The sequence below is a fragment of the Hypanus sabinus genome, chromosome 11 (genome assembly GCF_030144855.1).
Source record: "Hypanus sabinus isolate sHypSab1 chromosome 11, sHypSab1.hap1, whole genome shotgun sequence".
Lineage (NCBI taxonomy): Eukaryota > Metazoa > Chordata > Chondrichthyes > Myliobatiformes > Dasyatidae > Hypanus > Hypanus sabinus.
In genome coordinates this window covers 96,893,648-96,920,859 of record NC_082716.1, presented here as the reverse complement: position 1 = coordinate 96,920,859, position 27,212 = coordinate 96,893,648, and the positions used below count along the sequence as shown (strand labels likewise).

The following is a 27,212-nucleotide window of genomic DNA, read 5'->3' as shown; positions in this document are numbered from 1 at the left end:
CAGGCTGGAATGCAACCAGTCAATGTACTCTACTCCACACATCTGTAGAAGTTTGTCAAAGTTTTAGATGTCGTGCAAACTCCATAGAGGCGCCGCCGTATACTTTTTTCATAATTGCACTTGCGTGTTGGGCCCAGGACAAATCCTCCAAAATAACAGCACCAAGAAATTTAGTGTTGCTGATCCTCCCACCTCTGGTCCTCCAATAAGAACTGGCTCATAACTTCTGGTTTCATCCTCCAGAAGTCAATAATCAGCTCCTTGGTCTCACTAACATTGAGAAAAAGGTGTTTGTTGCAGCACCACTCAGCCAGATTTTCTCTGTCCTACATGCTGATTTGTAACCACTTTTGATTCGTCCCATGACAATGGTGTCATCAGCAAACTTGAATAGAGCATTGCAGCTGTGCTTAGCCACACAGTCTTAAGTATAAACTGAGTAGAGCAAGAGGCAAAGCACACAACCTTGTGGTGCACCTGTGCTGATGGTGACTGTGGAAGAGATGTTGTTGCCAATCCAAACTGACGGGTCTGCAAATGAGGAAATTCAAGCAGTATCGGCCTAGGACTTGGATCTTGTTGATTAGTTTCAATAGTGTTGGAAGCTGAGCTGTAAGTCAATGACAAGTGTCCTCACTTCACTGTCCAGATGTTCCAGAGCTCAGTGAAGAGCATATGTAAAGCCACCTGCTGTTGATGTGTTGTGATGATAGGCAAATTTTGGTGGATCCAAGTCACTCCTCAGGCAGTGACTTCATTACCAATCTCTTAAAGCACTTCACAGTGGATGTGAGTTAAACTGAACAATAGCTATTGAGGCAGATTACTACTTTCTTCTTAAGCAGTGGTATAATTGAAGCTTGCTTGAACCGGATGGGTACATACTTGGCCTGCCAAAGTAAGAGATTGAAACCAGTTGCACAGGTCTTCTGTACTCGACCAGGTACGAGGTCCGGAAGCTCTCATTCAATCTCAGAGAATGAGATGAAAGTTCAAAGTACATTTATTGTCAAAGTATATTTAAGAGGAAACTGGAACAATTTTCTGCAGCCCACAGAGTCGCTGATGTACGCCAGTGCCATCTTGTCACTTCTCAAACATGCCTCGACCTCACTTGTACCCACACGCCTCGACCCACTAGTCAGCCTTGCCTTTGCTTGCCTCTACATTACGATTTTTGTTTACCATAAATTTTTACAGAGAAATTGTTATTAAAGTATTTAGTTGTACTTGCTTTGAAACCCACCAGTAAGTTGTTGCTTGTCCTCAGTAGTGTAAACGTAAATTCGCCAGACCAAATAACTACAGCACAAAAGATTGTTACTTATCTTTCCACCAGTTTATTTCTTTGAGCTCAGCCGATGAGGGAACTTGGTCCTGACATCGGGGGAGAAGCATTCTCATCCCTCTGGCAGTTCAAACAAGTTCACTGCTCGACTTCCAGAATTGTTACAATTTATAAGGCCACCGATACAAAAGATCAGTTTGATAAACATTCCAGCCAAGTCAATGGACTGTTGGTACAAAAGAACAATCAGTTTGATAGACATTCCAGCCACTCTAATTTAAAAAGGAATGGCCTACCTGGTTTGTTGGAGTCAAAACTTAATTACAAAGATGAGAACATACACCAGATTTATGCTTTAATTAAGAAAGGATTTCTCCTGTCTAATTTCCGTCAGATACCGACTTTAGTCGAAACCAAAAGGTGTGAAAAATCAGGAGACATCTTATGTGGATCTGTGTGAACTTTAACTCTAATCTTGCTGCAAAGAAGCAGCTGTGAGACATTATTCAAACACACAGCAGTCACTCACAAAATACACAGACATAGTTGGTACTTAACTCATTATTTACAGGAATCTGAGAATCCCCCAATTTCTTTAAACTTTATCATTCCCTCCTTTTTATCATTACATGATAACTTTTCAGAACAGATTGTCGCTTCTACAACATGATACAAAACATACCCAATATGCTCCCCATTCTACTTGCTTAGCATAAGTATGGCAGAGGGACAGAAAAGTGTTAACCTAGGGGCCTCCTGAAACAGGGACAGGTCCCCTTAGTGTCATCAAAATTATCATTAACCAATACATTTTTCAGTCCTTATTAGTTCTGCCAGTAACATGTTTAATCTGTTCGATGTATCCACCGGAGCTGCCCTTCCACTTTCACTGCAGTAGGTGTTGTCAGTAGCACTTGGTCCGGTCCTTTCCACCTCGGTTCCAACTTCTTACGATCCCAGTTCTTAATCAGTTCAAAATCTCCAGGCTTGATGGTGGGGTAGTCACCCTTTGGCTGGGTGTCATCCTCTCGATAGGCCTGTTGTACCTGTGAATGAAAGCTTTGGAGAGTTTTAGTTAACTTACATAAATATTTTCCCATCTCTTCCCCTAAGGTATGCATATCCATCCTTTCAGGAAGGGGAGGTCAGGCTTCCCCTAGATAATCCCAGCAGGGGATAACCCCATTTTAACTGAGGGTGTGATTCTCATGTGGAACAAGGCCAAGGGTAGAACCTTTAACCAGGTCACCTGGGTAAGTTTGGCCAACTTATCTGTCAAGATACCATTGGCTCGTTCCACTACACCAGCTGCCTTTGGGTGGTGGGTGCAGTGGAACTATTGCTTTATAGCCAACTCCTTGCAGATTTCTTCATTTATTTTGGCTGCAAAGTGCAGTCCATTTTCTGTGCTTATCATTTCTGGGAGTCCATAATGGGGAATTATTTCCCTCAGCAATATTTTTACCACTGTTATAGCAGTATTGTCAGTCATGGGGATAGCTTCAATCCATCTACTAAATACATCTACTACAGTACAGCCCACAATCCCTTATCCAAAATCCTTGGGGTCAGTTGCATTTCGGAATTCAGAATTTTTCAGATTTCAGGACCCCCTTCTTCCCCCCCCCCCGCCCCCCCAATACCAAAAAACACATATGTTCAAGTCCCTTATTTAACCTGGCTCATGAGGTGGACTTTCAGACCCGGTGGCACACCAAACCTATGCATGTCTTCCCATATACTTTAAATCATCTCTAGATTACTTATAATACCTAATACAATGTAAATGCTATTTAAATAGTTGTTATATTGTATGGTTTAGGAAATCATAACAAGAAAAATATTTATTTCCAACAAAAACATTCAATAAAACATAAAAATATACAGCTTCAAATGAACCGAATCAAACACATGGTAAATCGCTTATTGGAATAAATGTAGAATGTCACTGTCACTATAAAACTTCAGTAACTTGTCTTTCTATTTATTTAAATCATATACAGTGGTAGTTCCGACACTATTTTCTTCAGTAAGACGTCCCACAGACACACCACGATCAAGCTTCTGCAATAACTCCACTTTCTACGTTATTGTTAATGATAGATGCTTCGTTCTCTTTTTCTAATTGTTACGCATAGGGGTATCTGCAGCTCTTTTTGACATTTTAGTCAACAGTGAACACAAAATATCAGTGAACAGCAAATGCACATGTAACCAGTACGAGTGCTGAGCCACAACTGACGTCTGGTGGCCACTGCTACTGCTGCCACATCACACCTGAGTGATGTCAGCTGTTGGCGAAAAAAACTTCAGTTTTCGGAGCTTTTTGGATTTCAGAATTTTGGATAAAGGAATGTGCACCTGTATTACTGAGCAATGTTTATAACAATGTACTGTAGGTAATTCTATAAAATCAAGTTGCAGACAAGCAAAAGGCCCACCAGGCAAGGGGGTGGTTCCAGAACCACAGAGCATCCCTTTTCCAGTATTTGTCTTTATACAAATTAAGCATGCTTTAGCTCATTTTTCAGCTGTTTTCTGGAAATCAGGGTGCCACCAAGTTTGTAATAAAGTATTAACCATTCCCTCCTTGCCCAAATGTGTACAGTTACGCACGTAATCAATTAAGATAGGTTAAAAACACAGAAGAGACGCAAACCTGTCCTGCAGGGGTCACCCATAGATTATTCTGAGGCTCAAGGTGGCACCCCATTTGGAACCATAGTTTACGCTCTTTGTCAGGGGCATCCCCCTGTAACATACGTATCTCACCCATGTCTGGCATACCCGTCCTTAAGTTTTGCCTAACAAGAGCCTGCTGGGATCCTGAGGGGACTAATAGGGCAAGGTTTAGAGCCGTCTGTTTAGCTGCAGCATCACCAGGTTCTCCAGTGTGGGCAATGCATTTGGTGATTGCCACACTGGCTGGTAATTGTAAAGCCTGCAATAAGTTGTGTACAAAAACAGCATTGCTAATGGGCTGTCTGGTAGAGGTCAGGAATCCCCAATGCTCCCACAAAGCCCCATAGTCATGTGCCACCTCAAAGGGATAGTGAGTGTCTGTATAAATATTGGCAGATTTCCCTTTAGCCAATATGCAAGCACTGGTGAGGGCAAAAAGCTCTGCTTTCTGTGCAGACACTGGTGTTTCAAAGGAGCTGTGTTCTACTGTGTCAGAGTCCGTGACAAAAGCATAACCAGAACAGCGTTGGCCTGTCGGAGCAATAACGGAACTGCCATCTATGTAGAGAATCAATTCGGTGTTAGGAAGTGGCTGATCGGCTAAATCTTCATGGGCTGTCGTAAAAAGATGGTTTCTGAGGATACAATCGTGGTCTGGAGAAGGGAGTTGCTGCGGTGGCTCTGTTAAGAATGTGGCAGGGTTTAGCGTACAGTGGGAGAAGGGATTATTAAGCAAGGCTGTCTCATATCTGTTCTAGTGGGCTTGCATTAAATGTTGAGTCTGTCGGGAGGTTAAACAATTCAACCACAGAATGAGGGGCCAGGACTGTTACCTGTTGATGTAGTGTAATATTTGAGGCTGCAGATACTAGCATATAGATCACTGGCAATACCTGTGAACAGGGTGGTAATCCTGCGGCAACCGGGTCTAACTTCATTGAGTGATAAGCCACCGGTCTTTTGCAGTCGCCGTGCATCTTTGTTAGGATGGCTGTGGCACTTCCTTCCTGAATAGTGACATACAGCTGGACCAGGTGGTCGTACAACGGCCAGCCAAGGGCTGGAGCCCTTGAGAGACTACCTTTTAGTTCAATAAATGCTGTCGATTGCTCGGTCGTCAGGGTAAAACTAGTTGGAACATTCGATGATGCCAGGGGAGTCAATAAGCGGGTATAAATGGTAATATTCGGTATCCATTACCTGCAAAGGTTGAGAAGACCGAGGAAAGTACACATCTGTTTAGGGGTGGTTGGTGGGGAAGTAGCAGCAATGGGTCATATTTGGTCCTCCGTCAGTTCTCGTTCTGTGGCTGAAAGGACAATGCCAAGGAATTTAACCTCTGCCTATGAGCTGCTTACCTTTTGTGGAAGAACCACATAGTCCAAAGAGTGCAGGAAATTCAGCAGTACAGTAGTGTCGGTTTCGCAGTTTTGCACCTTGTTGCTAGCCAGGAGTAGATCATCCACGTACTGTACTACCGTTGATCCCTGTGGCAACTCAAGGGTATGTAATTGTTTCTGGAGAGTCTGTGAGAACAGCGTAGGGGAGAGGATGAACCCTTGGGGCAGCGGCGTCCAGGTGTATTGCTGGCCTTGATAGGTGAAAGTGAACAAATACTGCGAGTCTGGGTGTAGAGGCACAGCAAAAAATGCATTATTGTAAATCAATAATGGTGAATACACAAGAATCGGCTGGGGTACAACTTAGAATAGTGGCCGGGTTAGGAACCAGAGCATGAACTGGAGCCACAATCTCATTTGTTTTCCTGAGGTTCTGGATTAGTCACCAACCTTTTCGCCCTGGTTTGGGGACGGGAAATATGGGGGTATTGCAGAGTGAGTTACAAGGCACCAGGATCCCTTGGGTTACAAAGGAGTTCATCAACACCCCCCCCTCAGCTTCTGGTTTCAAGGGATACTGAGGAATAGATGGTAGAGTTTGATTTTCCTTTAGTCTTATCCGAATTGGGGCACAAGTAGTATGCCCAGCTTCGTGACCCGGGATGGCCCATCACTGGGAGGGGGGTGACCTCCTGGTAGATGAATTGGCCAGCCCGTTGGCCATTGACCATATTCAATAGCCATTGTAGGAGAAGCCTGGCAGAACCCTCTGGTGTCAGCAGCTATCTGTGTCAGTGTTTAGGGAAGAAATCCCAGGCTCTTGTGTTTATACCCTGGACACACGGTCAAGGTGACATACAGGACTACCAACCTGGTCTGGCACCATAGGTATCCTGGAATCGTGACCAGATAAACTGAGCCTTCTTTCCCTTCCACCTCTCTGATCAACAAGACCGGATACTCTAATCCTTCAAAAGGAGCATAGTACTGGGTGTCTTTGGCAGAGCTTCTGGTGGCGTCATAACAGACAGTTAGTTACATGGGGGTCTGATATGGGGAGTGGTGGGGTAAACTGTGTGGGGTCCGTACTTAAACCCCACCACTGAGGAACTGTAAACTGAGGATACTGCCCACGGCCAATCAAGCCTATGGTGATACCCTCATCAGTGCAAATTATCTCTACTTCCAGTGGGCAAAGCAAACCCCTCCCTGGCAGATTACAGCCCAGGTTGGTAGTTACCGTAAAGGAGATGTCACAGTAGTGTCCTTCGAATTCTACTAGCAGCAGTTGTGTGTGTGAGTAAGAATCTTTGTGTCCTTTGAATCCTGATAAGACGATGGTAGTGCCAGACAGCTGGAACCCTTTATCCTTTACTATTTCCTGATTGAGGTTTGAGGTGGTTGCCCCTGTGACACTCATGAATGGAATCGGGGTTCCAGCCACTCGTATGGTGACATGGGGTTCCTGATGAGGGGACGTGCTTATCACCAGGAGATTTCTGCCTGAGGTCAAGCAAATGGATTATTGGTTGTAAAGGGCGCCCATGGGGGCCTGGGTGCAGCGGTATCCTGTCTAGGTTTCCAGGGGCAATTTGCTTTCCAATGGCCATTCTTCTGCAATTATAACAGGCCCCCATTGGCAGCCCATGCCGGGGACTGTTTTGTATTGAATCCCTCTCTTGCCCCTGTCTCCCAAGGTTTAATACCTGGGTCTCCTTCTCTCAGAGGTCTTCTAGGTGCTGCTAATACCATATTCTGGCTTCCTGGTGTGTCAGTATTGGGATCAGGATACAGCCAATCATGGAAGCGCCGGTCAGGATCTTTTGGCTCTTCCCTTTCATCTAGGGGGGTCCCCGTCTCTGCCCAGCAATCGGGCGTTGGGCATATTCGGTTTTTACCTGCGGTCTAGGTCGAGGCTTAGACTCATTCTGGCCATTCCAGTAGTACACCACCGCTCGTCTCATCTGAGGCCGGGAGTTCTCGGACCAGTTCATGTTATTCATCCGGATCATGTCGGCAGTACCGGGGGTGGGGGGGTGGAATATATTGCAAGACCATAGAGTTAAACAAAGGTGAATCCCGTCCTTGATAAAAGGCTGAATCCCCTGCGAATATCCCATAGCAAGCAATGAACCGCTCCCAATAATCATCCTCTGACTCTCCTGGCTTTGGTCTGCACTCTAACACCTTAGTAAATGTTCACGGGTTGTTGTCGGGCTCATTCTAATGATTGGATCAACTGGTTCGTCTGTGCTTCTCGGTTATTAGGAAATTGCTGCTCTGGTTCCCTGTGGCTTCGGATCAGCCCCCTGTTACCGCCCTCACCCAATTGATCCTGCTATTTTGTTGTCTCTTCAGGTGACAATATCATGCAGCATAGTTCAAACAGGTCCTAAGAAGTGGCATTATACATCAGAATAGTACTTTGAACATACTGAGCATATTGGGCTGGTTTCTCCTTACAGTCCGGGGCCTGATTCATTATCATTATCAAATCCTGGGGTTTCCAGGGGACGTATACTTCAATTTTTGGTGGTTGCTTGCCCCCTCAACTGCTCGGGGATTGGGCAACTGCCTAATAGGGCACTGCTGTTGGGGATTCAGTTGGATTCCTCCAAGTTTATCACAAAGTTTAGACTGCCCCTCTCCAGAATCTCCTGGCCAGGATCCTCTCCAGGTTTGTTTTCTGGGATTTATCTTTACTCATTCTGCTACATTCGATCCTTCAGGAGCCTGGTATGGTGGTGGGGGTGGTGTGGTTGGTTGTGAGAAGGGTAAGGGAGGTGGTAGCAGTCTAGGGTAACATCCCCACTCCTCCTCCCTATCAGTATCTTCCGAATCATCAAAAAGAGTCAGTATGCCAGACACGGGCTGCGGATCCTGATCAGGCCTCAGGGTTTTCCCACGGCGCTGTCATTCTAATCCTTTCTGTCTGTCCATATCAGCCTTTGCCTGCTTACACTGCCTTTCCTGATCTCTCTTTTGTTGCCCATCTACCCACTCACACTCTGCTTTCAGTGTCTCCCAACTCTTGGGAGTCCCTTCTGCCGTACATACCTCTATCCCTTTATTACATGCATTATTCCTCCAACTGGCCAGTAAACACTAGACACTAGAATATTACAGCACAGTACAGGCCCTTCAGCATTCGATGTTGTGCTGACCCATATATTCCTTTTAAAAAAAAGCAGCTGTTGGAGCTGAAACTTAAATACAAAGGTAAGAACATACACCAGATTTATGCTTTAATTAAGAAAGGAATGTCCTGCCTAATTTCCACCAGGTACTTCCTTTTGTCAAAACCAAAAGGTGTGAAAAATCAGGAGACATGTGGATCTGTGTGAACTTTAACCCTTATCTTGCTCCAAAGATGCAGCTGTGAGACATTATTCAAACACGCTGCAGTCACTCACAAAATACACAGACATAGTCAGCACTTAACCCGTTATTTACAGAATCTGAGAATCGCCCAATTCCTTTGAACTTTATCATCAGTTCATGAAAGTGTTGGCGAGTGGCCTAGTGGATAAGGCATCAGTCTAGCGATCTGAAGGTCACTGGTTCGAGCCTCAGCTGAGGCTGCGTGTTGTATCCCTGAGCAAGACGCTTAACAACACATTGCTCTGCGACGACACCGGTGCCAAATTGCTTGGCTCCTAGTGCCCTTCCCTTGGGCAACATCAGTGGCGTGGAGAGGGGAAGGCTTGCAGCTTGGGCAACTGCCGGTCTCCCATACAGCCCTGCCCAGGCACAAATCCAAGATCTCACGAGACTGACGGATTAGTTCATGAAGGTGCCTCCATGTTCTATTGGTCAAAGGGAATATAAAAGATATTGAGCCCATCTGGGAGCAAAACCTTGTTATTAATGTTGCTTGGTTTTTGTTTGTAGGAGGTGATGGTATTCAAGCTTTGCCAAAGTTGTCGAGCATCCTTCTGTGATTCAGATTTGGTCTGGAATTGCCATTCATATGGCAATATGAGATGGCTTTCCAGGACTCATACCTGGACCTCTTACACTTTTCTGTATCACTGGTCCTGAACACCACTGATCCAGGTAGAGCCAGTGGGTGTGGTGTATATGGATTTTAGCAAGGCTTTTGACAACGTTGCACATGATAAACTTATTCAGAATATCAGGAAGCATGGCTGCATGGATTCAGAATTGGCAGAGACCATTGAGAGGTTTCCACAGAAAGCAGAGGATAGTAGAAGGAGCATATTCAGCTTGAGGTCTGTGATCAGAGGAGTTCTGCAGGGATCTGTTCTGGGAACCCCTGCTCTTTGTGGATTTTTAAAATTATATAAATGACTTGGATGAGAAAGTAGAAGGTTGGGTTATTAAGCTTACAGATGACGGTAAGGTTAGTGGTGTTGTGGATAGTGTAGTGGATGTAGAGCTAAGAAGCAGTATCTGGTGTTCAATCTGGAAAAGCGAAGTGATACAGTACACTTTGAAAAGCTGAATAAAAACCACAGCCCGGATGACCCTGTGATTTCGGTTTCTGAGGCTGGCGTGAGAACATCCTTCAGGAGGGTGAACCTGCAGAAAGCATCCGGCCCAGGCGGGATATTTGGCCAAGTACTAAAGGCTTGTGCTGATCAACAGGCTGTAGAATTCTCCGATATCTTTACCCTTTCACTTCATCAGTCTGAGATATCCATCTGCTTCATGCAGGCTTCATTATGCCAGGGTCTAATAAGAATGTGGTAACCTGCCTCAATGACTGTCATCCAATACCGCTTGCATCTACAGTGATTAAGTGGTTTAAGAGGTTGGTGATGGAACATATGAATTCCTGCCTGAGGGAAAACTTGGATCCATTCCAATTTATGCATCATCACAACAGGTGAACAACAGAGTGGCTCTTCAGTCGATCCTAGAACATACAGACAGCAAAGATGCATACATCAGGATGCACTTCATTGACTACAACTCAGCATTCAATACTACCATTCCCCCTGCATCTCTGCCATAAGTAGTCAATAAGCTTCAAGTCTTTGGCCTCAATACCTTCTCGTGTAATTGGATCTTTGATTTCCTTACTTGCAGGCCCTAGTCAGTTTGAACTGACAACAACATCTGCTGTACACACTCCATCAGCAATAATGCACCACAAGGTTGTGTGCTTAGTCCCCTACTCTACTTGCTTTATGCTTACGACTGTGAGGCTATGCTCAGCTCCGAAGCCATACTTAAGTTTGCAAATTACACCACTGTCACTGGTCAAATCAAGTGTGGTGACAATTCAGCATATAGAAGGGAGATTAAAATGTGGCTGAGTAGTGCCACAATAATAACTTCTCACTCAATGTCAGCACAACCAAGGATCTTGGTTAATGACATCAGGAGGAGGAAACCAGGGGTCCATGAGCCAGTCCTCATTGGAGGATCAGCGGCGGAGATGGTCAGCAACTTTAAATTCTTGTGTTATCATTTTAGAGGATTTGTCCTGGCTTAAACGTTCAAGTACCATTACGAAGAAAGCATGGCAGTGCCTCTACTTTTTTATAAGTTTGTGAAGATTTGGCATGTCTTCTATAACTTGGGTAAACTTCTGTAGATGTGTGCTGGAGAGTATATTGACTAGTTGCAAAATTGCTGAGTATGAAAATACCAATGGCCTTGTATGGAAAAGCCTGCAAGAAGTAGTTGATACGGCCCAGTCAGTCATGGGTAAAGCCCTCTCCACCACTGAGAACATTTACACGGAGAACTGCCACAGGAAAGCAGTATCCATCATCAGGGACCCCCACCGTCCAGGCCATGCTCTCTTCTCACTGCTCCCATCAGAAAGAAGAAACAGGAACCTCAGCACTCACCAACAAGTTCAGGAACAGTTATTACCACTCAAACATCTGGCTCTTCAACCAGAGAGGACAATTTCATTCAACTTCACTTGCCCTTCACTGAATGTTCCCACTGAACTGGACTCATTTTCAAGGACTCTTCATCTCATGTTCATAATATTTATTGCTTACTTAATTTTTTTTTCCCTTTCTGTTTCTGTTTTTGCACTTTGGTTGTTATCTGTACTGTTGGGTATGGTCTTTCATTAATTTTATTATCTTGCATCAAATGTGATGGCCCACAAGAATCTCAGGGTTGTATATGGTGTTATGTATATATTTTTTATAATAAATTTACTGTGAACTTTGAGATTTAACAGGACACTCTCTGGATTAGAGAGCGTGTGTTAGGATAGATTGAATGAGTTAGGCTTTTCTCTTTTGAGCGAAGGAAGATGAGAGGTAACTTGATAGAGTGATCAGAGACTAGTCCAGACAACCAAAACTTGTTCCCAGGGTGGAAATGGCTAAAATGAATGTGCATAATTTTACAGTGATTGAAGAAAAGTATTGTGGGTGATATCAGTTGTATTTATTTTGCATAGAGTGCAATAAGTGCGAGGAATGTGCTTCCAAGGTGGTAAAGGCAGATATATTAGGGACATTTAGGAGACTCTTATATAGGTACATGGATGAAGGAAAAATGAAGGGATATGTGGGAGGGAAGGGTTAGATTGATCTTAGAATAGGTTAAAAGATCGTGTGTCGAAGGGCCTGTACTGTGCTGAACAGTTCTATATACATCACACACAAAATGCTCATGGAACACAGCAGGCCAGGCAGCATCTATAGGGAGAAGCACTCTTGACATTTTGGGCCGAGACCCTTTGTCAGGATGAAGGGTCTCGGCCCGAAACGTCGACAGTGCTTCTCCCTAAAGATGCTGCCTGACCTGCTGTGTTCCACCAGCATTTTGTGTGTGTTGTTTGAATTTCCAGCATCTGCAGATTTCCTCAGGTTAGTTCTATATACATGTTGGTACTGTGTGTTGACGCATACTTGAGCTCAGGCATAAAGTCAGCCTTAAATTACCCAATTGTAACATAATTTGACTAATTTCTCTTTGATTACAGATGGTATAATGCACAATGAGCCTGAGACAACGATGATGAATTCCTATTTCTGACCACCTGATTCTGGGACTCCCCATTTGTTCACTGCCACAATGCCTGTGCAGGCTCCACAATGGACAGACTTCCTCTCCTGCCCAATCTGCTTCCAAACCTTCGATGAGAACATTCGCAAGCCCATCAGCCTAGGCTGTGGACACACAGTCTGTAAGATGTGTCTCAACAAACTGCATCGTAAGGCTTGTCCTTTTGATCAAACCACTATCAACACAGACATAGACATGTTACCTGTGAACTCTGCTTTGTTACAGCTGGTAGGAGCCCAGGTAAGAATCACTCTCTATAAATTAACAAATAAGTTACTTAATGTGATTGGATGCATTCTGTAAGGTTTTATCAGATTATAGTAGCCTCCCCCACCTTCTGCTTGTTGATGCCATTGGATGCACAGAAATGAATAATTTTTCCCCATTACCAGAGCTTTTCTAATATGTGTTAAATCAGAAATTGAAAATGTACATTCTTATCCTGAGTTTGGTTGTGGTGGTGTTAGTGTTTCATACCTGGAGACTGCAGGTTGAACCCTGCTTACAAGCTGCCAGCAATGGTGTTCTCCTCATCAGTCAGGGCTCACTCACTTTGTTCCTTTCTTCAATCATCCAATCTGAACCAGGCCATATTTCTCTCCTGCAGAGCATTCAAACTGTATACCTTCTAGCAAAGCACCTTATTCAGACATTCTTTTTTTTCCCCTCTACAACATCTGTTAACACTCTGCAACACTCTTTGCAACATACTTGTTCCCAAATCTCAGTGTATAACACATTATTCAGTCCCCGTGACTTCCTGCCTAATGTGGTGTTCAGCCCTTGAACGCCGCGTGGTTTTGTTGAGTTACTGTAACATCCATATTTGTCAGTCATTGTAAAACACAATAGCTTTTGTGCAAGGTATTATGCACTACATACAGTAGCTGGAACAGTGTTCAATGCATGGATGTATCAATGGGCTGAGTTGGCAGGATCTATGCCTCTGTTAGAAGATGTTGGATTTAAAATCGAGCTTTGAACACAGAATGAAGACTGAACCTCATTGCAATACTGAGTGTTACATCATGGTGCAATACATGGGAAATGGGCATAAGCAGCATGATAGCACTGTTCCTCTGTAAATTACTATATCTCACCAGTATTGTCCCTTAATAAGCACTTCTAAAATGTTTTCAGGTTGCTATTGGCACAGTTTGCTGTGTGCAATTTGGCAACTTGTTTCCTGAATTTCTGTCACTATAGAAGTTCAGGAAACAGCCAACTCAGAACTTCTGAAGTGTTGGCTTGTTTGGAGGTTGTAAAAGGTGTTATGTGAACTCATTTTTTAAAAACTTCATCTGCATCTCCCTGTTGAAATAGGTTTCCTTGTGTAGCACTCCATAATTATTCAGTCCATTCTTCCCTTATGATGAATAGCACCTTTCTCTATGGATTGCCCAAGTACACTGTGCAGAAATCTGCTAAAAGTTTCTTGACTGTAGGGGTTCACATCAGGTTTATGACTGACTGGCGTATGGTGTGTGTAATGCAATGCTGAAGTGGAATAGCAGAGCTCAAAATACAGTGGTAGGGGATGGAAATAAAGTGAGATGCTTGCACAGTTCAGTTACACATAGTGTAGGAGGGCTGTGTGTGACATCTGAATGCCTATAGGAGTTATTTTCAAAACTGCAATGCTGAATCATTGGAGGGATGGGCTCCTGTTTACAACTCTCCCTAGAATAGCACTTGACATAATCTGTCCAATGACCACTGACTCACTCTGAGATTTCTTCACACCTATATCTTTGTTGAAAAAGCATGAGCCTGTATATTTCCCAGGTAATTTTACAGCTGACCAAAGGAAGCTTTGCAAATTACCATTCACCTCTTACCGCTTAAGAGAATGGTAAGAGATGTCTCTACTCCATATGCCTCTGTTCATTCATTTAAATTATTAATGTAAGTTAAATCATTATTCATTTCATTGATCCTGTAGTTCCAGGTCTCTTAGTACACTAAGCATATAAGGGGCACACCTCCAATGTTAATGTCATTTACTCTGTATCCACATACCATTATTGTCACATTTTCAATAAAGACAAATGATTTCTTAAGAAAACTCGACTATAATCACCTTAAACACCTCAGGAAAGTCACCCCACGTTATCCCTTCTATGATAGTGTCTTCAGACCGTGAACGCCACTGATCCCTAAGTGTGCAGCACCAATCACATCCCCTCCCCAACTCACCACCTCTTTGGGGGTGGAGTTTTCATTCACAACTAAATGGGTCTTACTCCCATTTATTAACACTGTTCTCTAGCTGATGGTAGCCGTGAGTGACACTGTCCCCGACCAGATTCAAGATGATACACTAATTGCATTTGATCCTTTGAAGAAGCTGTGAAAGGTTTGACATTGCTGCTGCTGTTTTTATGAATGGAATATATCCTTCATGTTAACAGAAAAGATTAGGGGTAGTGAGCTGTGAAGGTAAGTGATTACGTGGAGAACAAGAAGGATGTAGTATGAAGTTCAGGTGCTACGAACTGTTTCCTATCCCTCTTACGCTACCTTTGAGAGGGTGCTGATTTCCTCATGCACTTGCAGGGATAAGGAAGTTCAGTTACTGGATGCTTTTGTAGAAGCAGTGAGATTCAAAATAATAAGAGATTTGATAAAGTGGGCGAGGAATTTTTTTCACTGGAAGAATAGGCAATAACCAGAAGGCACAGATTCAAGCTAATTGCCAAAGATTAAACCAATAAAGCATTGAAAATTACTTTGCCAAAGCAAATTGTAATAAATTGAAATATGTTGCCTGGAAAAAATGTGTAAATTATTTCCTTAGTAACTTTAAAGTGGTAAGACACTTTAAAAAGTGGTACTTGAAGAGGAATAGTGGGACTAATTGAGAAACCTTTGAAGGCTTGGCTCCAGCAAGTGACTGCGCCTCCTCTGCCATCTGACTCTGGGTTTCAGCAGTTTCAATTTTGGTTTAGTTCTGGTAGTGTGGGGATGCTGTTTTCATAGTTCCCACAGATGAGGTTCCTTCTGAGTCTCATCCACGTTTGTGCCATAAATGGTGAATGTTAGTAGATTAACACCAGACCAAATTGTGTTCCCAGCTGGCTCTGCACACTCCCACTTCTGAAGAATGTCACCAACCACTAGTAAAGGGTGAAAATCTTTACCTTTTTGTATAATTTGTAATAAAAAATAATAATCCCCGCTAGATGATATCACTTAACTAAGCTTGACATGAGGTGTTGGTGATTTTTATCACAGCACTGATTGAGGAACTGGGTTGGCACCTTATAATACAAAATTGTGTATTTTTAAAGCACTCTATGGAATGGCCCTCCTGCCATATCACACCTTTAAGTAACAGGATGATCAAGAGCAGAGAACAGTAGAAAAGATGCATTATTATAATATGCATCCCGAAGTATTTTACAGCTTCCAAGTCTTGCATATAGGAAGCACAGCAACCAATTTGCACATAGCAAGCTTCCTCTAGTAGGAATATGAGGATTGATTATTGATGAATGTCATCCAGGACATTGGAGTTAACATCCTAGTTCTTTGCAATAAGATTTTGGGATTGTTTGCATTAATTTGAGATGGCAGCTGAGGTCTTGGTTTAATGTGTCTGAATGGCAGATCTCTAATAGCAAGCAGTCTCTCATCGGTGCCTTCCCAATGGTGTGCAGTAATTGTTTGCACAAGATTCCCTCATTCCTGCCTCTCCAAAGATGCACCGAGGCATGATCCTTGAATTTCTGAAGATGGTCATTGAATCTGCAATCTTCTGACTTGAGAGAATGTTAAGTGAGCCATATCAAAACAAGGACAAAATATAAACTGAAAAACTAAAATATAAAATATAAACTGAAGTACAGTTGGCCCTCCTTATCCATGGGTTCCACATACGCCGATTCAACCAATTGGGAAATCCCAGAAGTTCTCTCTCCAGCGCTCATTGTGTGAGCATTGTTCGCCTCGTGTCTCGCGTACAGACTTTTTTTTCTTGTCATTATTCCCTAAACAATACAGTATAACAACTATTTACATTGTATTAGGTATTATAAATAACCTAGATGATTTAAAGTATACAGGAGGATGTGCATAGGTTATATGCAAATATTACGCCATTTTATATAAGGGACTTGAACATCTGCGTTTTTTGGTATCCGCCGGGGGGGTGGGGGGGGGTCCCGGAACCAATCCCTCACGGATAAGGAGGTCCAACTGTAGTTGCAACTGTCCCTTCTCATTCCTCTTTCCCTTTCTGGGGAAGCTGAAACTTTTGGGTGTTGGGTGTTCTGGAGCTCATACTTACAACGTGAGCACTATTAACATATTTGTCAGTACATATATTATTTTCTATATTACAACTGTGTTTCAAAATGTTCAGGGGGATGTACAGGGAAAAGTTATTGGATCCTTTACCAGCTGAATCAGAAGAGATTATTTTGGGGATTGTGAAATTGGCAGAGAAATTAAATATTCTGTGCCAGTCAATCATTCAATTTAATATTAGAGAGTGTATAGTGTACAACTTGAAATTCTTACTCTTCACAGACATCTATGAAACAGAAAACCCCAAAGAATGAATGGCAGAAAAACATTAGAACCACAAAGGCCCCCCCACCCCTCTCACACACACATGCAGCAGGGAAGTGCCTGGTGTGAAAAGTGCTAGTCTTCGGCGAGGAGACTACGCCAGGCACAATTGCAGAGGGTGAAGACATGACTGCTAAGCTGATTCAGTGTGCTACGAGCATGATGTGGGAGGTCAGGGACACTGATGGTGCCCCCAGCTGCTACAGCTGTGGAAAGTGTGTCCAGATTCAGCTTCTGAAGGAGCATGTTGCAGCACTGAAGAAAGAACTGGATGACCTCAGGTTTATCCGTGAAAAAGAGGGTTTTCTGGACAGGACCTACAGTGAGGCAGTTACACCGAGGATACCGGAAGAGAGAAAGCATGCGACGATGAGGAAGGAAAGGATGTTTGAAGTACAGGAGACCCCAGGAAATGTACCTCTCGTAAACAGATTCAGCTTCTTGGAAGCTGTCAGGACAGAAGATACTACCAGTCTGAGAGGCGGACAGGTCTGCGAGCCGAAAATTGGTGCAGAAGCAGAGCCGAGGAGTCAGACATCAGAAAGAGCCGTGGTAGTAGGGGACTCCATAGTAAGAGGTACGGAAAGGGGTTTCTGCGACAACAGACGAGATTTAAGGATGGTGTGTTGCCTCCCTGGTGCTAGGATCCAGGACATCACGGACCGATTGCAGGGAATCCTCAAGGGTGAAGGTGAACAGCCGGAAGTGGTAGTGCATGTCAGCACAAATGACATCGGGAAGAAGAGGAAGGACATTCTGCAGCAGGACTTCAGAGAACTTGGAAGGAGGCTGAAAAGCAGGACTTCCAGGGTGGTTATCTCTGGTTTGCTTCCAGTTCCTCGTGCTGAAGAGGGTAGGAACAGGGAGATAATGGATCTGAATGTGTAGCTGAGGAACTGGTGCAGGAAGCAAGGATTTACATTCTTGGGCCACTGGGATCTGTTTTGGGGTAGGGATGAAGTGTACAAAAGGGATGGGTTGCACGTTAATAGGCAGGGGACCAGCATTCTGGCAGACAGGTTTGCCACTGCAACACGGATGTGTTTAAACTAAGTAGTGGTGGGGGAGGGGATGAACTGGAAATATAAGGATGGAGTTAAAGGGAAAGTGAAAATAAGAAAAGTTAAAAAGGACAACAGAATCAATGGAGTAGAAAGCTCAAGAAGAGATCATACAGTATGGCCAAGTGAAATAGGAATTGATATGAAAGGAGAGTTGAGTACCAAATTAAAAGTATTATATATGAATGCATGAAGTATAAGGAATAAAGTAGATGAGCTTGAGGCTCAGTTGGAAATTGGCAAGTACGACGTTGTGGGAATAACTGAGACATGGCTTCATGCGGACAGGGCCTGGGAAATGAATATTCAAGGATATACATCTTATCGAAAGGACAGACTGACTGGCAGAGTGGGTGGGATGGCTCTGTTGGTGAGGAATCATTTTCAGTCCCTTGTGAGGGGGGACATAGAATCTGAGGATGTAGAGTCAGTATGGATAGAACTGAGAAATTCTAGGGGTAGAAAGACCCTAATGGGAGTTATCTACAGGCCCCCAAACAGCAGTCTGGATTTAGGGTGTGTTGAATGAAGAGTTAAAATTGGTATGTCGCAAAGGTAATGATGCAGTTGTCGTGGGGGATTTCAACATGCAGGTAGACTGGGAGAATCAGAATGGTACTGGACCCCAAGAAAGGGAGTTTGTGGAGTGCCTCCGAGATGGATTCTTAGAACAGCTTGTACTGGAGCCTACCAGGGAGAAGGCAATTCTAGATTTAGTGTTGTGCAATGAACCGGATTTGATTAGGGACCTTGAGGTAAAGTAACCAATAGGAGGTAGTGACCATAATATGATATGTTTTAACCTACAATTTGAGAAGGAGAAGGGAAAATTGGATGTGTCAGTATTACAGTTGAACAAAGGGAACTATGGAGCTATGAGGGAGGAGATGGCCAAAGTTCAATGGAACAATACCCTAGCAGGGAAGACAGTGGAACAAAAATGGCAGGTATTTCTGGGAATAATGCAGAAGGTGCAGGATCGGTTCATTCCAAAGAGGAAGAAAGATCCTAAGGGGAGTAAGAGGCGGCCGTGGCTGACGAAGGAAGTAAAGGGCAGTATAAAAATAAAAGAGAAGAAGTATAACATGAATGGGAAACCGGAGGACTGGGAAGCTTTTAAAGAGCAACAGAAGATAACAAAAAAGGCAATAAGCCAAGAAAAAATGAGGTACAAAGGTAAACTAGCCAAGAATATAAAGGAGGATAGTAAAAGCTTCTTTAGGTATGTGAATATTAAAAAAATAGTTAAGACCAAAATTGGGCCATTGAAAACAGAAATGGGTGAATTTATTATGGGGAACAAGGAAATGACAGACGAGTTGAACAGGTTCTTTGGATCTGTCTTCACTAGGGAAGACACAAACAATCTCCCAGATGTAATAGTGGCCAAAGGAACTAAGGTAAAGGATGAACTGAAGGAAATTTATATTAGGCAAGGAACAGTGTTAGATAGACTGTTGAGTCTGAGGGCTGATAAGTCCCCGGGACTTGATGGTCTGCATCCCAGGGTACTTAAAGAGGTGGCTCTAGAAATCGTGGACGCATTGGTAATCATTTTCCAATGTTCTATAGATTCAGGAACAGTTCCTGCTGATTGGAGGGTGGCTAATGTTGTCTCACTTTTCAAGAAAGGAGGGAGAGAGAAAACAGGGAATTATAGACCGGTTAGCCTGACGTCAGTGGTGGGAAAGATGCTGGAGTCAATTATAAAAGAGGAAATTACGATACATTTGGATAGCAGTAGAAGGATCAGTCCGAGTCAGCATGGATTTATGAAGGGAAAATCATGCTTGACTAATCTTCTGGAGTTTTTTGAGGATGTAACTATGAAAATGGACAAGGACGAGCCAGTGGATGTAGTGTACCTGGACTTCCAGAAAGCTTTTGATAAAGTCCCACATAGGAGATTAGTGGGCAAAATTAGGGCACAAGGTTATGGGGGCAGAGTACTGACATGGATTGAAAATTGGCTGGCTGACAGGAAACAAAGAGTAGTGATTAACGGGTCCCTTTCGGAATGGCAGGCTGTGACCAGTGAGGTACCTCAACGTTCGGTGCTGGGACTGCAGCTGTTTACAATATACATTAATGATTTAGATGAAGGGATTAAAAGTAACATTAACAAATTTGCTGATGACACCAAAACTGGGTGGCAGTGTGAAAGGTCAGGAGGATGTTATGAGAATGCAGGGTGACTTGGACAGATTGGGTGAGTGGGCAAATGTATGGCAGATGCAGTTTAATGTGGATAAATGTGAGGTTATCCACTTTGGTGGCAAGAACAGGAAGGCAGATTACTATCTAAATGGAGTCAAGTTAGGAAAAGGGGAAGTACAATGAGATCTAGGTGTTCTTGTACATCAGTCAATGAAAGCAAGCATGTAGGTACAGCAGGCAGTGAAGAAAACTTAATGGCGTGCTGGCTTTTATAACGAGAGGAATTGAGTATAGGAGTAAAGAGGTCTTTCTGCAGCTATACAGGGCCCTGGTGAGACCACACTTGGAGTATTGTGTGCAGTTTTGGTCTCCAAATTTGAGGAAGGACATTCTTGCTATTGAGGGAGTGCAGCATAGGTTCACAAGGTTAATTCCTGGAATGGCAGGACTGTCATATGTTGAAAGATTGGAGCGACTGGTCTTATATACACTGGAATTTAGAAGGATGAGAGGGGATCTGATAGAAACATATAAGATTATTAAGGGATTGGACACACTGGAAGCAGGAAGCATGTTCCCACTGATGGGTGAGTCCAGAACTAGAGGCCACAGTTTAAGAATAAAGGGTAGGCCATTTAGAACAGAGATGCGGAAAAACTTTTTCACCCAAAGAGTGGTGAATATGTGGAATGCTGTGCCCCAGAAGGCAGTGGAGGCCAAGTCTCTGGATGCATTCAAGAGAGATTTAGATAGAGCTCTTATAGATAGCAGGGTCAAGGGATGAGGGGAGAGGGCAGGAACGGGGTACTGATTGTGTATGATCAGCCATGATCACAGTGAATGGCGGTGCTGGCTAGAAGGGTCGAATGGCAAACTCCTGCACCTACTGGCTATTGTCAAAGCATCAACCCTCCCCCAACATGCTCAACAGGAAGCATCAACACCAACCAAGCAAGCAGTAGCAAACCCCCCCCCCCCCCAACAAGACTTCATGATCTGTGGTTCAACAAAAATTACAGTCCATAACCCAGCCCTTAGACATGCCAAGGGCTCTCTCACTAACCAGGGACAGAGATGTCACCCTTTCCACGGTAAGAGGAAGACCGAACAGATTGCTGCTTCAATGTTACAACCTGAAGCGACACTCATTCAAGCTCATTTGACTCAAGAACAAGCAGAATCTTCCCCCACCCCTATCGAGAGAGCGATCCCTGGGATGCAGAGGCCTCCAACAGCCAAACCTGCTGACTCGATGTTCTAACCTCTGCAAAGTTCAGCAAGGAATCGAGTAGACCACAGGGGCCTCCCAAAGGTGCACATCTTCCAGGCTGCTCCTGGAGATATTGAAAATGCTAGGCCACTTGGCAAGCACCAGAAGCAGAACTGCACTGCAGTATAGAACCACTGTTTCAGTGTAGCTGTACATCACAGACTCCAATAGGACCCCAGCCACCTTGAAAAGGAAAAAGAGACATTAAAGAGAGGGATTTAAGCTGTCTTGCAGATGAGCCTGAAGATGTTACCCTCTATCGCCTTGTTAGCACCTCCCTGGTGCAAGTTTTCCCAGAAATAGTAGAAAACACCCACTTCTATTTCTGTGTCCATAAAAATGCTTTGGGATCAGTTAAGATACAAAGTAAGTTAATAAATACAAGATGCAATGTACATTTAAAACTGGCTTATATTAAGCAAAACACACAAAAAAACTCAACAGGCCAGGCATCATCTATGGAAAAATGTACAGTCGAGGTTTCAGCCCAAAACGTCAACTATGCTTTTTTCCATAGATGCTGCCTAGCCTGTTGAGTTCCTCCAGCATTTTGTGTGTGTTGCTTAAATGTCCAACATCTGCAGATTTTCTTTTGTTTGTATATTAAATATAAAGTGTTAAATAGCTACAATATGTTATGAAAAGTATAATAATATTTTGTCATTGTAATAATCATATGCAGTCAGTCTGTTTTTTTATGCTCTGATTGTGTGCAGATTCCAGAGCCACAGCCTGTCACCCTGTGTACTGGAGCAGAAAATACCAAACACTATGAAGAAGCAAAGAAATGTGTGGAGGAACTGGCCCTCTACCTGAAACCACTTAGCAGCGCCAGAGGTACAACCTACAATCTAGAGCATTTTAACAGAGTATTTTGATATCTCTTTAGGAATTTTATAAGCTCTAATCAGGAGCTTTACATGGTTTATATATAGGATAACAAATATCTAGGAATGAGATGCAGGATGGAATCTTATTGAAAGGTCTGGATAATCACCAAAATTAAAAAAAAAAAAATACCCTGGTTTGTATTACTGGCTTGCATCTACTGTAATTGAAGGATATGGGTGGGAAATCATTGATAACTGGGATGGTGTAACAAACTGGCATTGAATCTACTATGCTTGGTCGTTTCTATTGCAAAATAACATATACAAAGATTCAGCCTCTCACCCTTTCAAAGTTGTTTTAAATAACTTGAGTTCTGATATTGTCATATTCACAGATACTAATCTCTCAGTTGACACCCATGTTTAATGTATTGTTTTATCTGGATTGTAAACAATAGAAACTAGTACGTACATATTGTAACTCCTAGCTGCCCGGCTGGAACTAAATACAAAACACCAAGAACTGTGGTTTCTGGAAAATCTGAAATAAAAGCAAGATGCTGGAAATAGTTTAGGTCAGTGAGCTTTCATCATAATGAAAACCAATGTTTGCAGCTGTGAAGTCAAATCAAATCTTAAATGTAAACTTTCTAACCTGGCAATGTTGGAAAAATCACTACCTACTATAGTTTAGTCTTTTCCTCAATTTAATTTCTGAAGCAACATACCAATGACAGACTGAGAAAGTATATTTGACCAAAAATGCTCAAATCCACTTTAGCCATCTCAAAGTTCAAACTAAATTTGTTATTGAAGTATGTATACCATATAATACAACCTTGTGATTCATCTACTCACAGCCACAAAACAAAATAAAACGCAATAGAATCTGCTTAAAAAAAAAACACACAACAAAGACCTTCAAATATCCAATATCCAAAAAAACAAATTGTGTAAACGACAATAAAAGTAAAAATAAATGCGCAGAACATGAACCACAGAGACCCCAAAAGTGAGTTCACAGCCACAGAGCCAGTTCAGCATCAGGGTGAGTGAAGCTGATCCAGGAGCAGCACGGTGGCTGCAGGGCATCAACTTACTCCCAGACTTGGCAGTGTGGACCCAAGCCCTGCAGCATGTGCCCGATGTCAAACTCAGGCAGGTGGAATGGGCTCAGGTGGGGGATCCTGGCTGGCACAGAGAAGTGAGCTGAATACCAATTTAAACTCTCCCCTCTGAGGTTTTAAATCTTTTTAACCTGGCTCAGCACTTAAATTGGCTAAACGTCAGTTTGTTTTTTGATCCAGCCCAAGGTCTGCGCAAGCAATGGCCATTGTCATATCTATATTCTCGAGAATCCAGTTCACCGAATCCTTCAGGAGAGTGTAAAAATGCCAAATAGTTTAGGTGGTTCAGTAGAGCCATTTTGGAGTAGAGCACCTCCAAAATGAAAATTATGGGCTATGAATTGCAGTAATTGTAGTCCACACACACAGCTAGTGGCTTTGTGAGCTGTCCCCAAAACTAACAATATATCACCAACGACATCTTAGAAGATGCCCTGGGATCTCCATCATCATAGATACAATTATTTAACAAATTTCAAAACAGTGAACGAATCATTGTCCTAAAGACCATCACTCCAGAATTGCAGAACAGCTTCAACACTGACTTCAAGGGTTCAAAGGTACAATTTAATGTCAGCAATGTATACAATATACATCCTGAAATGCTTTTTCTTTGCAACAATCCACGAAAGCAGAGGCGTGCCCCAAAGAAAGAACGACAGTTAAATGTTAGAACCCCAAAGTCCCCCCCAGCTGCCCCCTCCCACACGTAAGTGGCAATGAGCAACAATCCTCCCCCCTTCCCCCCCACTGGCACTAACACTAAGCATTCAAATGTACAGCATAAGCAATAGCAAAGACACAGACTTGCAGTTACCCCAAAGACTTTGCGTTTCATACTGCAAGTTCTCACCCTTCTTACTAAGGGAAAAAGAGGTGTCTCCATTTTCCCAGTGAGCCAGGAGGCATAACAAACAACTTGCTGATTTATGATGTTAAAAGTCCATTATGTCGCTTTTTTCAAGCTCTGTGCCTGAAGATCACAAAGATCCCGAGTCTCCAGACACACAGCCATAGATATTTTGACTCCCCTGACAACATACGGGTCTCCTGTCTTGACACCAACCCTCGATCCACCTGACTTAGGAACCCCGAGATCCTAGGCTTCCAAATCCGAGCCTGACTCTTAGGCTGAGCCTTTGGCATGCTGATCAGCGTCCAGTTATGGAACCCCGAGAGCAGGTCCCATTCCCACAAAGAACCATAGTCAACATGTAACTCCAGATCAGGGTCTTCAAAAGAACCCTGAAAGGGAAAAATAGAGATATTAAAGATGAAAATAGATCTGTTTCTGAAGATGCAAGCAAAGGAGTCGCCGTTAGGTGACATTGACCCTCTTAAGCTCCACCTCTATAACCAACAATGGAAAAATTGCCAATATGTCCTGTCTTCAAAGAAAGTGGGCATTTCTCCAGTATGTGTCCTATTCCTCTGAAGTGCTATTTGTCAGAGTATGGCACTAAACCTCAAAAAAAAAAGCAGACTTTAAGAAGGGAATAACCTTCCCTCAATAACAAGACAGCATTTAACAGAACATGACATTCAGGAGCTTTAATACGGGTTGAAGAGGAAGAAAGGGAATGAGGGGAATCTATCCACATCTGATGAAGGGCTGATCAAAACATGGACTGTTTATTCCCCACCATTGATGCTGTCTGATTTGTTGAGTTCTTCCAGCATTTTGTGAAGATTCAAGTTATTTCTGAAGGTTATTTCCTGTAAATATTACTTTAACAGTATCTATCTAGTTTGATATTTTTAATCACAAATGAAGAAATGTTAGTGCTCAATTTTTGTTCAAATTCCCAACAAGGAATAAATTAAGTAAAATAAATACAGGAAATAATGACAGATGACAAGGTCCTGCATGGGAGTTTAGTTAGGAAGATTCGGTTGCTAGGTGTACATGGTGAGGTAGTAAATTGGATTAGACATTGGCTCAATGGGAGAAGTCAGAGAGTGGTAGTAGAGGATTGCTTCTCTGAGTGGAGGCCTATGACTAGTGGTGTGCCACAGGGATCAGTGCTGAGTCGATTGTTATTTGTCATCTATATCAATGATCTGGATGATAATGTGGTAAATTGGATCAACAAATTTGCTGATGATCCAAAAATTGGAGGTGTAGTGGACAGTGAGGAAGGTTTTCAAAGCTTGCAGAGGGATCTGGACCAGCTGGAAAAATGGCAGATGGAGTTTAATACAGACACATGTGAGGTGTTACACTTTGGAAGGAAAAACCAAGGTAGAACATACAAGGTAAATGGTGGGGGACTGAGGAGTGCAGTAGAACAGAGGGATCTAGGGATACAGATACAAAATTCCCTAAAAGTGATGTCATAGGTAGATAAAGAGGTAGATTAAAGAGAGCTTTTGGTACATTGACCTTTATAAATCAAAATATTGAGTATAAGAGTTGGGATGTTGTGATGAGGTTGTATAAGGCATTGGTGAGGCCGAATTTGGAGTATTGTGTGCAGTTTTGGTCACCAAATTACAGGAAGGATATTAATAAGGTTGAAAGAGTGCAGAGAAGGTTTACAAGGATGTTGCCGGGACTTGAGAAACTGAGTTACAGAGAAAGGATGAATAGGTTAGGACTTTATTCCCTGGAGCGTAGAAGAATGAGGGGAGACTTGATGGAGGTATATAAAATTATGATGGGTATAGATAGAGTGAATGCAAACAGGCTTTTTCCACTGAGGCTAGGGGAGAAGAAAAACCAGAGGACATGGGTTAAGGGTGAAAGGGGAAAAGCTTAAAGGGAACATTAGAGGGGCCTTCTTCACACAGAGTGGTGGGAGTGTGGAATGAGCTGCCAGATGAAGCAGGCTCAGTTTTAACATTTAAGAAAAACTTGGACAGGTACATGGATGAGAGGTGTATGGAGGGATATGGTCCAGGTGCAGGTCAGTGGGACTAGGCAGAAAAAGGCCTGTTTCTGTGCTGTAATGTTCTGTGGTTCTATGATTTTAGTTATTTAACAGTATGATTTATTCAAAATAATTTTATGCATTATAAATCCTGAAGACTTGATAACATGTCAATCGGAATGTAGCCAATGGTATTTTTTCTGCACCAGACTCTTCTTGCGTATTTTGCATCTAGACATGTTTAAGGGGGTGTAACATACTATAAAACAAGCAGAATATATCTCACTGAGCAAGTTCCTTTGAACAGTTCTTCATTCTAGAAATGTGTTGTTAGTGGTGAATATTTTGTTTATAATTCGCAGTAACAGCTGGAGAAAATCAATGTGTATGACAGAATGTATCTGATTTTAAGAGTAACAGACTAGACCATAACTTCTAATCAGTGTTAACTTGGTCGTGCTCTTGTAGCTAATTCCAAGAATTTAGGCATAAGTATCTGGTAACTGTTTGTGTGAGGCTGTGTGATTGCTTCACTGTTGGGTGATAAAGATAAGGCCTCTCAAGTGGAACTGAACCAAAACTGATACTAGGAGATACTGCTATTTTCTGACCAAAGTTTATCCCTCGCTGAAGATACAAAAGCAATATTTTGCTCAACATCACACTGTTTTTTGAGCGTGAACTCGAGCATTCCTGCACTACATGTCAAAACCTTTTTTAGACGCCCTATTTTATCCCTACAACTCATCCAAATGGCATCTGTCTGCAAATGCAGTATCATCTGAACCAAACAAATCATTACTGTATGACATGCCATTTAAAAAATGCTTAGGTAATTGCTCAATAAGCACAGATTTGTGTTGTGTAACTCTGTACCTTGATCTTACAGAGTCTTATAGCATATAAACAGGACCTTTGGTCTACCTTGTTCATGCCAACCTTCAATTTCTATGTACACTAATGCATCTTTACCAGCACTCCTGACATGGCAATTCAAGTGCTCATTCAGA

The 27,212-nt window shown here is 42.8% G+C and overlaps 1 protein-coding gene and 1 long non-coding RNA gene across 8 annotated transcripts in view; one reads left to right on the top strand and one right to left on the bottom strand.

The window, feature by feature from the left end:
* LOC132402211 (roquin-1-like) overlaps positions 1-27,212 on the top strand; it is a 132,846-nt gene that overhangs the window by 39,548 nt on the left and 66,086 nt on the right. For all 4 annotated transcript variants that reach the window (XM_059984950.1, XM_059984953.1, XM_059984952.1 and 1 more), the window contains 2 exons: positions 12,233-12,555; positions 22,092-22,212. In XM_059984950.1, the coding sequence (XP_059840933.1) occupies positions 12,325-12,555; positions 22,092-22,212 (352 nt within the window). In that variant the 5' untranslated portion in view covers positions 12,233-12,324. The remainder of the gene's footprint in view (positions 1-12,232; positions 12,556-22,091; positions 22,213-27,212) is intronic.
* The window catches only part of LOC132402212 (uncharacterized), a 28,218-nt gene continuing 2,343 nt past the window's right edge, over positions 1,338-27,212 (bottom strand). Inside the window, exons 2-5 of one of the 4 annotated variants that reach the window (XR_009514845.1) lie at positions 12,793-12,916; positions 7,209-10,189; positions 5,329-5,594; positions 1,338-2,347 (exon numbers count right to left, since the gene is read on the bottom strand). This is a non-coding gene — a long non-coding RNA (uncharacterized LOC132402212). Of the gene's footprint in view, positions 2,348-5,328; positions 5,595-7,208; positions 11,952-12,792; positions 12,917-27,212 lie in introns of those variants that run through there. The other 3 variants (XR_009514846.1, XR_009514843.1, XR_009514844.1) reach the window with 3 other exon arrangements.